Source organism: Platalea leucorodia (genome assembly GCF_965183815.1).
Source record: "Platalea leucorodia genome assembly, chromosome: 2".
Lineage (NCBI taxonomy): Eukaryota > Metazoa > Chordata > Aves > Pelecaniformes > Threskiornithidae > Platalea > Platalea leucorodia.
This window is the reverse complement of record NC_138824.1, coordinates 131031014-131044590: the sequence shown is the minus strand read 5'-3', so window position 1 is coordinate 131044590 and position 13577 is coordinate 131031014. Positions and strand designations below refer to the sequence as shown.

Sequence of the window (13577 nt, the reverse complement as noted above, 5' to 3'; positions counted from 1 at the left end):
CGGCCGGGGAGGTGAGGAGACGCCGCTCCGGCCGGCGGGGCCCACCCCGGCCGGCAGGGGGCGCCCTCGCGGCAGGCCCGCCCCGCCGCTCGGCCCCTGTGACCGGCCAATGGGAAAGCGGCGGAGGCGGGACGTACCGCTGCCTCCCCCAGTCGGAGGCGGGCGTGAGGCCGCCACGCGGGGAGCGTCACACCCGGAAGCCGCCGCTCTGCGACGGCGGTGCCATAGAGAAGCTGTGGCGGGGCCGAGCCGGCTGGCGCCCGGCGGCGGGGCCGGGGCCTGCGGGAGGGCGGCGGCGGGGCCATGGCGGCCGAGGGGAAGGTGACGGGGCAGAGCCAGGAGCAGTTCCTGCTGCTGGCCAAGGCGGCCCGCGGCGCCGCCCTCGCCAGCCTCATCCACCAGGTGCTGGAGGCCCCGGGCATCTACGTCTTCGGGGAGCTGCTGGACATGCCCGCCGTCCGGGAGGTGAGACCGGCCCCGGCCCCGGCCCGGCTCCGGGCGCTAGGCCCGGCGGGCCCTGCCTGCCCGCGGCCCGGGGGGCGGCGGGGCCTGACCCTGTGTCCCCGCAGCTGGCCGACAGCGAGTTCTCCCCCGTTTTCCGTCTCCTGACCATCTTCGCCTACGGCACCTACGCGGATTACCTGGGTGAGGCCGGGCCCCGGGGGCACAGGGGGGTTCAGGGGCCCTTTCCAGCCCTGGTGATGCCGGGCCCTCGGTGCAGAAAACATCCCGGAGCCCCGAGCGGTGGTAGACCCTCACCCACACCGTTCCCCTTTGCAGCAAGAGCCGTGCCTCCGTCGCTACGGCCTGACAGATTGCGGTTTGGGCCCGAGACCGCTGGAATACCTGGCAGTAATTAATGCTGCCGTTCGCCAGCTGCGTGGGGAATTGCCAAGAACATCTTGAGCATGACATTTTTGAGGGGCGAGGGGAAAGACTTAGGTATCCGCTGGGATGCGCAGACTTCCATAAATAAGGGAGGGGACAGCTAGAGAGGAGGACTTGAGGCTGAGGGGAGGAAGGGCTGCGCAGAAAAGGTCTTTTGAGCTGAGAATTGATGGGGATGGCTTGGCAAGACGAAGCGTCGCTCGGGGGATTGGTGTGCAGGAAGCTTTGAGACACGGGTATGGTGCAGATGCTTCTGTGCAGGGCTGGGAAATGGAAAAATGAGGCATAAATTCTGACACCCCGTGCTTTACTCTGACAATAGCTGAAGCGGCGAACCTCCCTCCCTTGTCAGAGGCTCAAAAGAACAAACTGAGGCACCTGTCAGTCGTTACTCTGGCTGCCAAGATCAAGGTAGTGGTCCTGCTTTTCCCCCCGCCCCGAGTCCTCCTTCCCCTGGGGTTACCTCCTGCTAGTTACCCTCCTGTTTCCACAGTGCATCCCCTATTCAGTGCTGCTGGAGCAGTTACAGCTGAAGAACGTCCGGCAACTGGAGGACCTCGTGATCGAGGCGGTGTACGCAGATGTGCTGCGAGGGAGCTTGGATCAGCGGAACCAGCGCCTGGAGGTGGATTACAGCATTGGGAGGGACATCCGGAGGGAGGAGCTAAGCACCATCACCCGCACATTGCAGGAGTGGTGAGGAGGAAGCCCCCGATACTAACACCCAAAAAAAGGTTGCAGGAGTGGCCGGTGGCTTCCCCGGATCCTCTGTGTGTCGCTGGGGGGTAGTGTCGTGAGGTGGCCTACTCGATCCCCTTTCCCAGACTCCAACAGAAAGTCATTTTCCAAACGTCATTTTCCAAATTCCACTGTTTGTTGCTGGAGGGGTGATGAGACCGCAGCAACCTTCGCACAGCCCTGGCTGATGGCTGGGATATATCTGCAGTTCCTAACCTCGTGTCGCTTTATTTGTCCCCCTCCCAGGTAATGGCGTTGCTACGTTATTACATTGGGCTCCTGCCTGGTGTAGCCATCGCCTGCCAGGTTTTTTTTGGCCTCTAGAGTTGAAATCTGTCATCTTTCCCGTGGTGTAAATACCTGGCCTGTTCAGTTCTACGTCTTCTCTCCAGGTGCCAGGGCTGCGAGGTCGTCCTGTCAGGCATTGAAGAACAGGTCAGCCGGGCCAACCAACATAAAGAGCAACAGCTGGCGCTGAAACAGCAGATAGAGAGCGAGGTGAGCGGGCCAGGGAGGGAGCAGCCAGTGCCCCTCGCTTCAAAATAACTAGAGCCAGCCCCCCGTGGTTGTTACGGCATCTGCTCAAGTAAGGCGTTACCTTTTCCCTAGGCCAGACCCCCCAGGGGGTTGCGCCTGAAGAAGAGTCCTAAATTGGCGTAACGCTCCTCTGCAGTGCAGAGCTCGGGGTGGCTCTTAGCTCTGTTGTTTGGCCTGAGCTTGTGGCTCTTAAATCCAGGGCTTGCTTTAAAACAAACAAACAAACAAACAAAACCCAAAAAAACCCTAAAGAAACTAAAAAGAAAACCCAAAACCAAACTAAAAACCGTGGGAAATTCCTTGGTTCTTGCTTTTCTGCTGTTGCAGGTAGCCAACCTGAAGAAGACCATTAAAGTGACGACAGCAGCCGCCGCAGCAGCCACATCCCAAGACCCGGAACAGCACCTAACAGAGCTCAGGGAGCCGGCCCCTGGCACCAACCAGCGCCAGGCGAGCAAGAAAACTTCCAAAGCCAAAGGGTGAGGAGCCGGGGGCAAAGGAACGGAGCCACTGCGTGCGTGTGCGTGGGAGGCGAGCGGAGGGGAGCCCTGCTTCAGAGCAGGGAGGTTACTGACCGCAGGGGTCTGCTCCCTGGACGTGGGGTGCTCAGGTGTGTAGTCGCAGCTGAGCTCGTCTCGCTAATTTGGGGGAAGATCTCTGCAACTCGTGGTCTGAAGCAGAGTTCGTAAGCCTTCCTCGCGTTCTCCTCTTGCGAAGAACGTCAGCTACTCTTCTTTGCGTGCGTTTAGAAAAGGAAGTCGGGGTGAGCCTTAGTGTCCCCTCTGAACTGGGTTTGTTGTTGTTTTCTTTCTCTCTCCGCAGGCTCCGGGGCAGTGCGAAGATTTGGTCTAAATCAAACTAGTTGGATCTCCCTTCACAACCGGGAGGGTGAGAGGAAGAGATTTGGGGGATGGAGGGGTAGCAAGGGTCCCAAGTGTGATGCTTCTGACCTCTTCTCCGAGACCCATCTTGCCAACTGATTCTCCTGCATGTTTGTTCTCTTTCCTATCTTCTTTACCGACTTCCCAGGCAGTGCCTCCCTCTTCATCACAGCATTTCACACTCTAAGCTTCCAGGTGTACGCGTTGCTGTTTCCCCTACCCCTCAAGCCCCCGCCGCCGCGGCCGGGTGGTTCTCTCTTTCTCTCTCCCTGTCTTTTGACAGGTCAATTTAAAGAGCCGTAAAATTGCGTCGGTCACCTTTGCACCCGCAGGGCATCGCAGAAGCTTGGAAAGAGCGCGCTGGTGCTCGGCAATCGTTTTGGCTCTATGAGACCCCTGGGAGACTTTGCTCCAGGATGCAGCTGCCATCTTTGATTGTTTAATCTTTGTTTTGCTAGGTGGGAGGGTAGTTTTTGAAGGGATTCTTTTAAAAATATATAAATATATTATAAATATATATAAAACAATAAAAAAAAAATATAGATCTATGGACACATCTATACAAACTTGTGCTCCTGTGGTGGTGTCTCTTTGTCTTGTATACTGATAAGTTGTGATGCTGAGAGCCATTTCTGGGTGGAATATCTCCTCAAAATACTCCTTTTTTTCCAAAGGGCAGTGCCACAGCAGCTCAATAAAGCTGGGACGAGAGTCCGTAAAGCAGGAATGAATCATAAATCTTATTTAAAGAGTTTCTCATGTGATTAATTCGCATCTGGAACGTTGAGAAGAGGTGCTTTTCAGGTGGTCTGAGAGGAAGGTGCAGAGATTGAGGGAAAAGCGTCAGCGCTACGTGCGCAGTGATCCCGGACAAAACGGAAAGCGATGCGGGGACTTGTCCGACAGAGTCGAAGGTAACGGAATCAGTGCCTGTCTGGGTGAGTTTTCGGGGTATAGATGCTGCTTAAGCCATTCTCGGGTGATGTTGGAGTCTGGTTGAAAAAGATCTTTTTAATGCAAATTAACTCCTGTGAGATGCCCAGAAAAAAACATCAGATTCTTCAGAGGATGCATCCCTGAGACTGGCTTGAAGCAGAGTCGGACGGATGCGAGCGTCGCGCTGCCATTCCACGACGGTGTCTGCTGCTGTAAATGTAAATTGACGCCGTGACTCCCGCTTGGTTCTGCCTCGTTCCTTGTTTTTCCTTGCTAAAATGTGATTCCCGGAACCTGGGTGTCCGTGGGTGAGCAAAGCACGGGAAAATTAATCCAACAAGGGAAAGCCCTGATCTTTGCATGGAGACTTGTTGCTGTAATACAGCGCCGACTTTCAGCGGGAAACCCCTCTCACCTGAAGCCGTGAACTCGGAAAGCTTTCGAGCTGCTTTCTTCCCGGTGCGTAAGGTCGCAGGGCTGGGATGTGCCGAGCCGTCCCGGCGTGCCTGCTGTCCCTGCCCGAGGTCGCCAACAGCGAGGGCGGCCCCGCACCTCTCCCCCATTCTGTGCCCCGAGGCATCAGGCCCCTCAGCTGCAGGCGTCTGGCCAGAAAGCGCGGAGTAGGAGAGGTTTGGCGTGAAGTTGGCCAGGCAAGAGGTGCAAACCTGGCCGCAGGAGCGCGTCGGGGGCGGCTGAGGGGGGTCTGGCTAATTTGCAGCAGCAGGGAGTCTGCTTGAGGAGTCCTGTTTTCCGTAAGTTGCAGGGAGGGGTTGCGACAAGGCTTTGCAGCTTTTCTTTAAATTACCTCAAGCCTTCCTCCCTCTGCGTTGCATCGTCTTCGCCTCGTCTCTCTCGATGCGGAGAGTCGCCGTGTTTGCGATTGTTCGCGAGAAGCGATAACCTCGTGCGCCTCGGATCCTCCCGCTCCCCGGGCAGGGCCGGCCTGGGACCGAGGCCCCGACGGGGGAGGCGATACCTGGCGAGCACCGAGCGCCTCCCAAACGTCTGGCACCTCCTGCCCTTCGGGAGAGGAGCCGCTCGCAAAGCCGGTGGGGCACGATGCGGAGGGGAGAGGCGAACGGGCTCGGGATGGAGCCGAGCAGCTGGGCAAAGCACGCGTCCTAGCAGCCGGCTGGGGTCCAGCGGGAGCTGGGCTGCGGCGGTGGCACCTCGAGGGAGGGCTGAAGTTACCGGTGATGGAGGAGGATCTCTGTGCCCCGCAAAAGTCCTGCTGCTGTCACAGCTTTGTCCCAAGCGTCTCTGCTCTCCGACCTGTTGGGCTTTGCTCTGTTTAACCACGCTGGGGCTATTCGGCACAAAGGGTCTTTTTAAACATCCTGAATCCGCAGTTTAAATCCAGGCCGCAGATCCCGGGAGCGGAGTTGGGAGCGTCGCGAGCCAGCACCGAGAGCTCCACGCCGGTGACAGGCTTGCGTGAGCGCCCCGCACGGCACGCAGCAAGGCGGAGCAGCGCCCGAGCTCCGCACGCGCGCTGGCAGCGGTCTCGCGAGCGCACAAAACCCCACGCGTGGGTGACGGCAACCAGAGCGTGGACCAACGCGGGGCCCGGGGGAGGCTCGCCACACCTAGGCCGTGCCGAAGCCCCAGGCCCGGACCCTCACGGCTCAGTCACGGCCGTCGTGACTCTGCCTGCGCAATTCTGCCATAACTTTGGTTTGTGGCATCCAGCTTCCCCCCCTCTCCAGGAAGAGAGGAGAGCTTGGCTCTCCGATAGTGGCGTTTGCTGAGCGCAGCCGCAGGCCTTGCTCCCCCTTCCCGTTTTCTTGTTTGCCCCTCTCGAGGCTGGTTGTGTTGCGGATTTCGGAATAGTTTGGGGTTAAATGTATTTGCTCAAGGGGCATCTGCGCAGCTCTGAAAGTCTTCCATTTTGTTTGCTTTTCAAAGGGAACACCTTTTAAGACCTCTATTAAGACAAAGGAAGCAGAAGGTAGCAGATAAAATTACTTCAGACCTTTGGTATGACTGAAAAATAAATGAGAGGTGTGCAGTGCAGAATGAAAATATTGCCGCAGATTGCCTTGCCGGGTGGCAAACAGCGGGCAGGAGCACGGGTTTCCCTTTGCCCTTCACCTGAAAACCCCGCTTTTTATTTTCCTGCTCACTTCAGCCGTGACTCTGAATTTCAGTCAGAGAAGATGGGAAGATTAATTAATTAGTTAACATTTGTAAATCACTTTGCAGATGGCAAGAGCGAGGTAAGTACTGAGCATTATTATTATACGGTTTCATTTTAATTGTAAATGTCTTTTGTGTTTTTAACCCTGTTTTCTCCCAAAGAAAAGCCTGAGAAAACAGACCCTGAGTAGGGCAGAACAGAAATACCCGGCCACACGACACCCTAAGCCCTGGCAAAGGACGGGGGTTTAGGGGATGGCAGAAGAGAGGGTGCGGAGAAGCGTCCGTCCCAGCTCGAAGAGGAGGAGATCTGCCAGCCCGAGCGCAGAAAGCGTCCCGACTCTTGCGCAGCGATGCGTTGCAACCCCTTTTTGGGTGTTGTCCGGGGGGCTTTCACACCTGGATTCAGAAAAGGGAGGAGGTAGGACAGGACCTATCCCTGCTCCTCTGATTCCCACCTGGCTGGGGAGAGGGATGTCTGAATTTTGCCAGCCGCCCTGCGCCGAGAGGTGGCCACGGATTCTTATTAGGAATCGTGGTTAATGAGGGTAATTCTTCGTATTGCGTTACGGGGGCCACAATTTCTTCTGGGGCCCTTGCTGCTCCCCTTCTTGAAGGCGATGGGGCCAGACGCCATGGTGTCAGCCCAGCGTCCGCCGCGGCGCCCGTCCGTACCCGGTGAGTGGCGAGGAGCGTTCCAGCTGGGCAGGCACCCCGCAGGGCTTGCCCGTCTTCTCCCCATCCTCCAGCGGTTTGTGCTGGGGGAACCTTTGGAGGTAGAGGTGGTCTTTGTGCTTAACGGCCCTCGGCAGGGCTCCCCTCCAAGGCAGCCAACGTTTCATTTACGGGGCTTGCTGAGGCCGCCCTTGCCTCTCTTCCCCAAATGAGACATGCGTTTGTTTTTTTGATGAGCGGATGGGCTGGTGCGTATCAAAGTATCTGTCAAGCATTACCAAGCCGCCTTTGTGCCGGCCGCGCTGGCTGGGAGGAAGGTCTTGCGACAGCAGGTTTCCCCAGGCTGGTCCAGGGGGATGGCAGCACTGCCTCTGCCCAGCAGCAGGATACGTGCCTGCCGCCTCCGTCCTCCTGCGGGTCCCCAGTGCCAGCCGGGGAGTGGGTGCTGCGGCACCCTTCAGGGTTGCGGGGACGCTGCGGAGGTTGCGGGGACGCTGCGGAGGTCGCAGGGACGCTGGCCAGCTTGCATTTACTGGTCCGCAGGGCGTTCCTGCGGCTGTGTGGTTCCCCCAGAGCTAAAAGCAGGGATGCCTCAGCTCTGCTCTAGCGGGGCGTTTGCTCCGCTCCCCTCTGAAGGCTTCTTGTGGAAGGTGAGTGCCTGCCCCCGGGATGGGGCCCTGGCTCTGCAGGACTACGACGCAGTGTAAGGTAGCGTAGCTGAAAGAGCCCCGTGGTCCATGCCAGCAGCTGCAAATGCATCTCTCGGCTCCCCGACGTCCTTGTCTCCTTTTGTGCCCTGGAATAGCTGCTCGTTTTCCTTCTGTGACCCCTTTCCATCTTCGCCATCCTCTCCAGCGGTGCCTGGCTGCGTTCCCACCCGCAGGGCTCTTCTTTCCTCATCCCTTTTGCAAAAGCAAAAATCAGAAAAGAAACAACCCACCCGCTTTCTCTGCTGGCTCCTCAGCCACCCACCTCGTGGGTGTTTCTCTTTGGGGCCGCTCCAGTTTTTTGGGAGCATCCCTGCCGGTGCGCGGTGGAACGGGGCTGGATTTGCCTGTGCCTCCTCTGCTGGCGGCAGGCTCTTCCACTGCTGGGGAAAGGAGGGCGTTTGCAACAAAATTCTTTCTGCAATTAGATTCACGTTGTGATGAGTTCAATAAATACCACAACATCAGCTGGATTTGAGAGCCGTGACCCTTATCTACAGGCAACGAGAACGTCCGGAATTACTGTGGCACTTGTGCGTGCGTTAAAACTCCAAGGCACAAGTGAAGCCCCAGCCCCTTCGGATCAGGAGAAAATGTTTCTGGGGAGGCTTGGCCCCGGCTCCTGCGGGATTCCCTGCGTCCGCCACTGAAGCGTTTAGCGCTGGCTTCGGGATGGGGGAAGATGGAGGAGCTGTTTGGTGGGAGCAGAAGTGAGAAGGAGGCTCCCGAGTGGGATCTCTTACCGCTACGGTCTCATAATCCCTTGCGAAAGCTTCGCAAATGCCAACCAACAGCCGGTTAATTTTATTCTCCCCACCTTGGCAGGCTGCCCCAGAACCTGGCTGCTGTCGTGGTTAGAAAGTTTTTCTCATTTCCAGCTTAAATGGATTCCCAGCTCATTTAGATTCTCCTGTGCCGGTGCGGCTTTCGCCGAAGCCGTTCTTCCTCCCTGCTATTTATTTCCCTTGAGCATAGACTTCGCTTTGCTTAACCAAACCAGCCTCCTCGTACGTCGTGAGCTCTCTGTAGCGTGTAGGCTATCCTACCAGCTCGCTCTTGCGCTTCAAATTAATCTTTCTCGGCAAGAAACGAGCACGGCTCTCTTCCACGGGCGAAGTCTCATCAGCGTCTTGCACGGCAAGCGCAACGCGTACCTATAGCTACGAGAAACACCTGCCAGGGCGCGCGTGGCTCCTCCTCGACGCCTCGGTGGGTGCTTACGATTCTTTCTTCTTTCCTGCTGCTTATAATCAAAGAGGCTCCAGTTTACAGCTAAGAAAGTCTTGATTTTAGGTCCTACGTGCCTTTGCCCTGTCACTTTGTGCTACTAAAGTCCCTTTGCTGTTACCGACCTCTTCAAGGCCGCCTACGTCCTTCTGTGCGATACCCTCGTCCAACTTGGCAACGCGTCCGGGTTTTTTTTTATTTATTCACGTATTTCGTTTTTGCAATCTTTGTTCTGCTTTTCTCTTATTAGCAAGGGACGGCTATCGTGAGGCTGCTGTCTCTACTTCCAGCTTACGTCTGATCGTTACGGCACCAGCAGCAGGAGATAGGTAGCATCTGCTCTATTCCCCTTCCTCCCTACCTCCTTATTTTTCCCTCCTAAGTTTCTATTAAGTGCCCTCAGGATTTATAGACCCACCCAGGTGGGAGGAGATCGTGGCAGCAATAATCACCGAAGTGGAGTTTCCCCATGGGGGTGATTTTTGAAGCGTTGTCAGGTATAATCACGTCGTTTGGCTTCTCAAGTGGCCAAGAACGACCTCGCCCCATTCCTCGGCTCTCCAACTTCGCTTCCCGATGCCCCATCGAGGTTTGGAGTAGCGAGAGCTGGGAAAACCTGGGTATGGTCTAACGATCCCGCGCTGCCGTGAAGGTCTGCGTCTCCTTTCCAGCTCTATCGTTAGGTAGCGGCAGGTTTTCTGCTAGGTTAAAGAGCCCTCTGCTGTCGGAAGCCTCTTTCCCACCCAGGTAACGGCAGCCTGTCCTCAAGTGGAACGAGCTCAGACACGAGAGCGTTGAGTTCACGTTATCTTGTAGCGCCAGTCGGTGTCTCCAGGCTTCAAGTCATCCTCATTGCTCCCTTCTGGAGTCCTTCGGTGTCCTTTTTAGTGTCGTATACGCGGATTTCACGCAACGGGTTCGCTGTGGCGATAGAGGGGAGAACCTTTACCTCCCTTCTTGGTGAACGCAGGCTGACGCCTCCAAGCGTAACCCATCTCCGCAGCTGAGGAATTACGCAAGTAACACTCATTTACTTGGTTGTCTCCCAATCCCCTAATTCTTTTTGGAGTCTCTCCAGAGTTTTCTGAAAACAGTCCTCCATCTTGAAAGAGCGCAGGCCGCGTTCACGGTCCTGGATGAATGTCTTTCTGCTTTCGCCGCAGCCAAAAACGCTGTTTATAAATAAACACCAGGCCAATAGTTATGGACTGTTCTGCACATCTCCTCTGTTTCCATCATTTATCACCTTCATTGTTCCTTGGGTCCCCTGAAAGCTTCATCAGCGGTGGTTTAATATCTTCTTGCAGATCATTAATCACCTTACTAATGAGCATTAGTTTCAGAACAGCACCCTACTAGAAATAATTTCATATTCCGGGGGCTCTTTTCCCCCTCATTACTTGAAATCTGTCAGTGAACTAAAATTTATAATGTTGGCCCTTCTGTTATTTTAGTAATTTTTTTTTTTTTTTTTAAATCGGGGAATAGTTTGGCGTGGTTAAGTCAGATACCTTGTGCTGGTGTAGCCTTTAACTGCGGGTTGGTGTAGTGTCCCTGTTAACCCAACCCATGATTTAACCAGAAAAGACTACAGCTGTTGGACAGGACCAATGTTGAGAAAACGAGATTGAGAAAACCATCAAAACAGATACAGTCATTTTTATTTTTAAATTTATCATATTTTTCATCTTTTATCTTGACTTAAAGTCGGTTTAACTGGTTTACAGCTGTGGATATTCCCCCTACGCACAGGCTTTGCCGCACGGCAGGCCCCTCTGCCAACCTCCGGGTGCCCTACTTGCTCCGTAGCAAGATCCAGAAGCGGCACCGAACCGCTTTGCTTGGGTGCTTCAACACGTCCCGTTTGAAGGTGACAGCTGGGGGAGAATGGATTTTTGTCTCCACAGGATGGATAAGGATGGGAACATCCAACCTTCTCTTTCTCCATCCTGCTGGAAGAGCTGTCACTGACGTGACAGAAATGTAAGAAAGAGGCTCATCTTTTTCATCCTTCCCTTTGCCCCGATACAGCAGTTTTAACAGGAAACCATTTCACTCGAAACTGTAACGGGGAAAAACTTCACCAGCTTTCGGTGTGGTCTAAGTTCGGGTGGCGTGACAGAGGTGGGCTTTCTGATCGCGTGGGTGCTCTTGGTTTCAGGCAACTGAATTAGAGCAGCGCTGCGCACGCGGACTCAGGCACCAACTTGGAGCTTCTCGCAGCTTGTCCGAAGACAGTGGAAGAGGAGTAAATCCTTGGTTGTGCACACAAACGTTTCGTTGCCACCCTGCAGTTCTCTTCCGTTGGATTAACAACCTACGTCGGTGATCGGTAAGGGAATTTTCATCAAACCAGGGGATCAGTGAAAGGGAGAGCCCCAAGCACAACTCGCAGTCGCTCAGCAGAAGGCACCGGTGGCAGCGTGTCTTACTCGCGCTGGGGTGCAGATCTGCCCTCTTGCTCCTTGCCTTCACATTCTCTCACCATCTCACTGATCGAAAAGCACCGTCGTGCCCGGAAAAATGCCAGCCTGGAGCAGCTGAGGTGGCTTCTGCAGCAGAAGCCCGAGCAGTAGGCGAGGAACGGCCTCCCAGGACTGGAGGAGTCAAGGGAGATTCCCTTCTTTGGGAAAAAACCTCCTGCTCTCTGAAGTCCGAGGTTAACCGACCGAGGAAAGGGGAGACCCTCCCAACGCGCTTCCCATGTTTACTTTTTGGTTTGGGATCTCTAAAACTCCCTCCTGGGCTCCTGTCTCTGCTTCCGAGCCTTAACGCAAGGTCCTCCTCTACCTGAGCCTCTTTTCCATTTCCCTAGACCGCCAGAGCCTTGTCACGCCTGGAGAGGGCCGAGATAAATCACATCCCTTGCCACAGAGCGGAAAAGCACGCAAGGGCACCAGATCCGTAAGCGGGACAGCACCCAACAGGGCACAGAGGCTTGAATCCAGATAAAAGGATTAGGGATTAGATCAAGATTAGGAATTCCATGCCCAAAGAGGAATGGATCCTCACATCTTAAAGGTCTAAGTGGATCCCCACCACCACCACGCCCACCTCCCTGTTCTCTTTCTCAGACATTGACCCAAAGACCGGCCAGGACTTGGCGGCTCGTGACCACCACCATCTCGATGCTGTAAGCCCCTTTCTGAGCTCACTTGGTTCTTCGCTGGATCAAAACACCGGGTCCCACATCTTGCTCAAGACGACCACTGAGATGAGGGCTGCTCTTGCTCCAGTTCCTTCTTTCAAAGCCTGGCAAGCCCAAGATGACTTGTCTTCTACTAAACCTCTCCCAAGCCCTGCTTTTTCCTCCTACGGCCTTGCTCTCTTCAGGGCCTGCCTTGACTGTGATACCTCCAGAAACTCAGCCTGCTCCCAGGGAGGCTTATCCCCCTCCAACACACTTCACCATCTCAGCCGAGGTCCCTCCCTTCACTCTCCCAGATGCCGGAGACCTCTCCAACTACACCTGGACCTGGAGCCATCACCTGAAGGCCAGGACTTCTGCTGGGGTTTGCGATGGGACAGAGCAGCGCGGGGAAGCGGGGACAGAGCCTGCCATCAGCTAAGGCTTTGTGGAACATGTGCCAACTCTGCCCGAAGCTTTCAGAGGCTGGATTTTTTCAGGGCAAGACAGTCAGTCCTCAGCGAGGGCTCTGTCCCTCTGTCCAACACGGGGATACACGGCAAGATCCCGGCACGCCACTGCCAAATTTAAGTCACGCATTGATTTCCTGCTCTCGGTTCCAAAGGATGAAAAGGTGCACGTAAGGGTGTGTGCTGCAGTAAGAAACCGGCCCGAAAACCCAGGAGATCTTGGAATCGTAGAATCATAAAGGCTGGAAAGGACCTCTGAGGTCATCGAGTCCAACCGTTAACCCAACTGCCAGGTCCACCTCTAAACCACGGCCCTCAGCACCACATCTCCCTGGCTTTTAAATACCTCCAGGGATGGGGACTCCACCACTTCCCTGGGCAGCCTGGGCCAGGCCCTGACCACTCTCTCCATGAAGAAATTTTCCCTAATATCCAACCCAACCCTGCCCTGGCGCAGCTTGAGGCCGTTCCCTCTCGTCCCATCGCTTGTTCCTGGGGAGCAGAGACCGACCCCCCCGGCTCCAGCCTCCTTTCAGGCCGTTGCAGAGAGCGATGAGGGCTCCCCTCAGCCTCCTCTTCTCCAGGCTGAGCCCCCCCAGCTCCCCCAGCCGCTCCTCCCCAGCCTTGTGCTCCAGCCCCTGCCCCAGCCTCGCTGCCCTGCTCTGGCCACGCTCCAGCCCCTCCATGGCCGCCTTGGGGTGCGGGGCCCAGCGCTGAGCACAGCATTCGAGGGGCGGCCTCACCAGTACCCAGCACAGGGGCACCATCCCTGCCCTGCTCCTGCTGGCCACACCGTTCCTGATACAGAATCTTCCCTAGTCCTGTATTCCTAATGCCTCTTAAGTTTCACCTAATACTGAAGAAGTTAAGAAAAGGTCATTCCTAACAACATCGGCCTCAGTTACAGAGAAATAATGAGAAAATAATGGAAATATTCCCTGGCCATGCAGCAACCCCAGAGGCCCAGCTCAGGGCTGCGCAGATGACCAGGCAGCAGCAAGAAAGACCAACCACTCTCCCTTGAGCGCACAGCAAAACTACAGTAATTAAAAGGTATTTTTGCAAACGGTGGGTTCTTGGGTCTTCTTTCACAATTTCCATGTTAAATTATCTCACTTTATAACTACATGGGAAGGCTGTAAGGCTATTTTCTATAAGAAAATAAAGCCTTGGCATTCAACACCAAGTTTCTCCTGAGCAATTATCCGAAAGAGGTTACTTAATTCCACAGCAGGCGCAATTAGGTCAGCTGAAG

General features: G+C 55.4%; 1 protein-coding gene across 1 annotated transcript; it reads left to right on the top strand.

Annotated features, from left to right (window-relative positions):
- The first annotated feature begins 226 nt into the window (after positions 1–226).
- Positions 227–3584, top strand: COPS7A (COP9 signalosome subunit 7A). The gene is made up of 7 exons (XM_082304791.1): positions 227–465; positions 570–645; positions 1211–1299; positions 1382–1584; positions 2019–2124; positions 2491–2642; positions 2986–3584. The coding sequence occupies exons 1-7, from the start codon at positions 304–306 to the stop codon at positions 3023–3025; spliced, it is 828 nt and encodes a 275-aa protein (XP_082160917.1). The 5' UTR covers positions 227–303; the 3' UTR covers positions 3026–3584.
- Positions 3585–13577: the final 9993 nt, after the last annotated feature.

Coding starts and splice junctions, on each gene's coding strand:
- COPS7A (XM_082304791.1), top strand. CDS start 304: ATGGCGGCCGAGGGGAAGGTGACGGGGCAGAGCCAGGAGCAGTTCCTG. Junction 1,300..1,381: donor CTCTGGCTGCCAAGATCAAG/GTAGTGGTCCTG, acceptor CTGTTTCCACAG/TGCATCCCCTATTCAGTGCT. Junction 2,643..2,985: donor AAAACTTCCAAAGCCAAAGG/GTGAGGAGCCGG, acceptor CTCTCTCCGCAG/GCTCCGGGGCAGTGCGAAGA.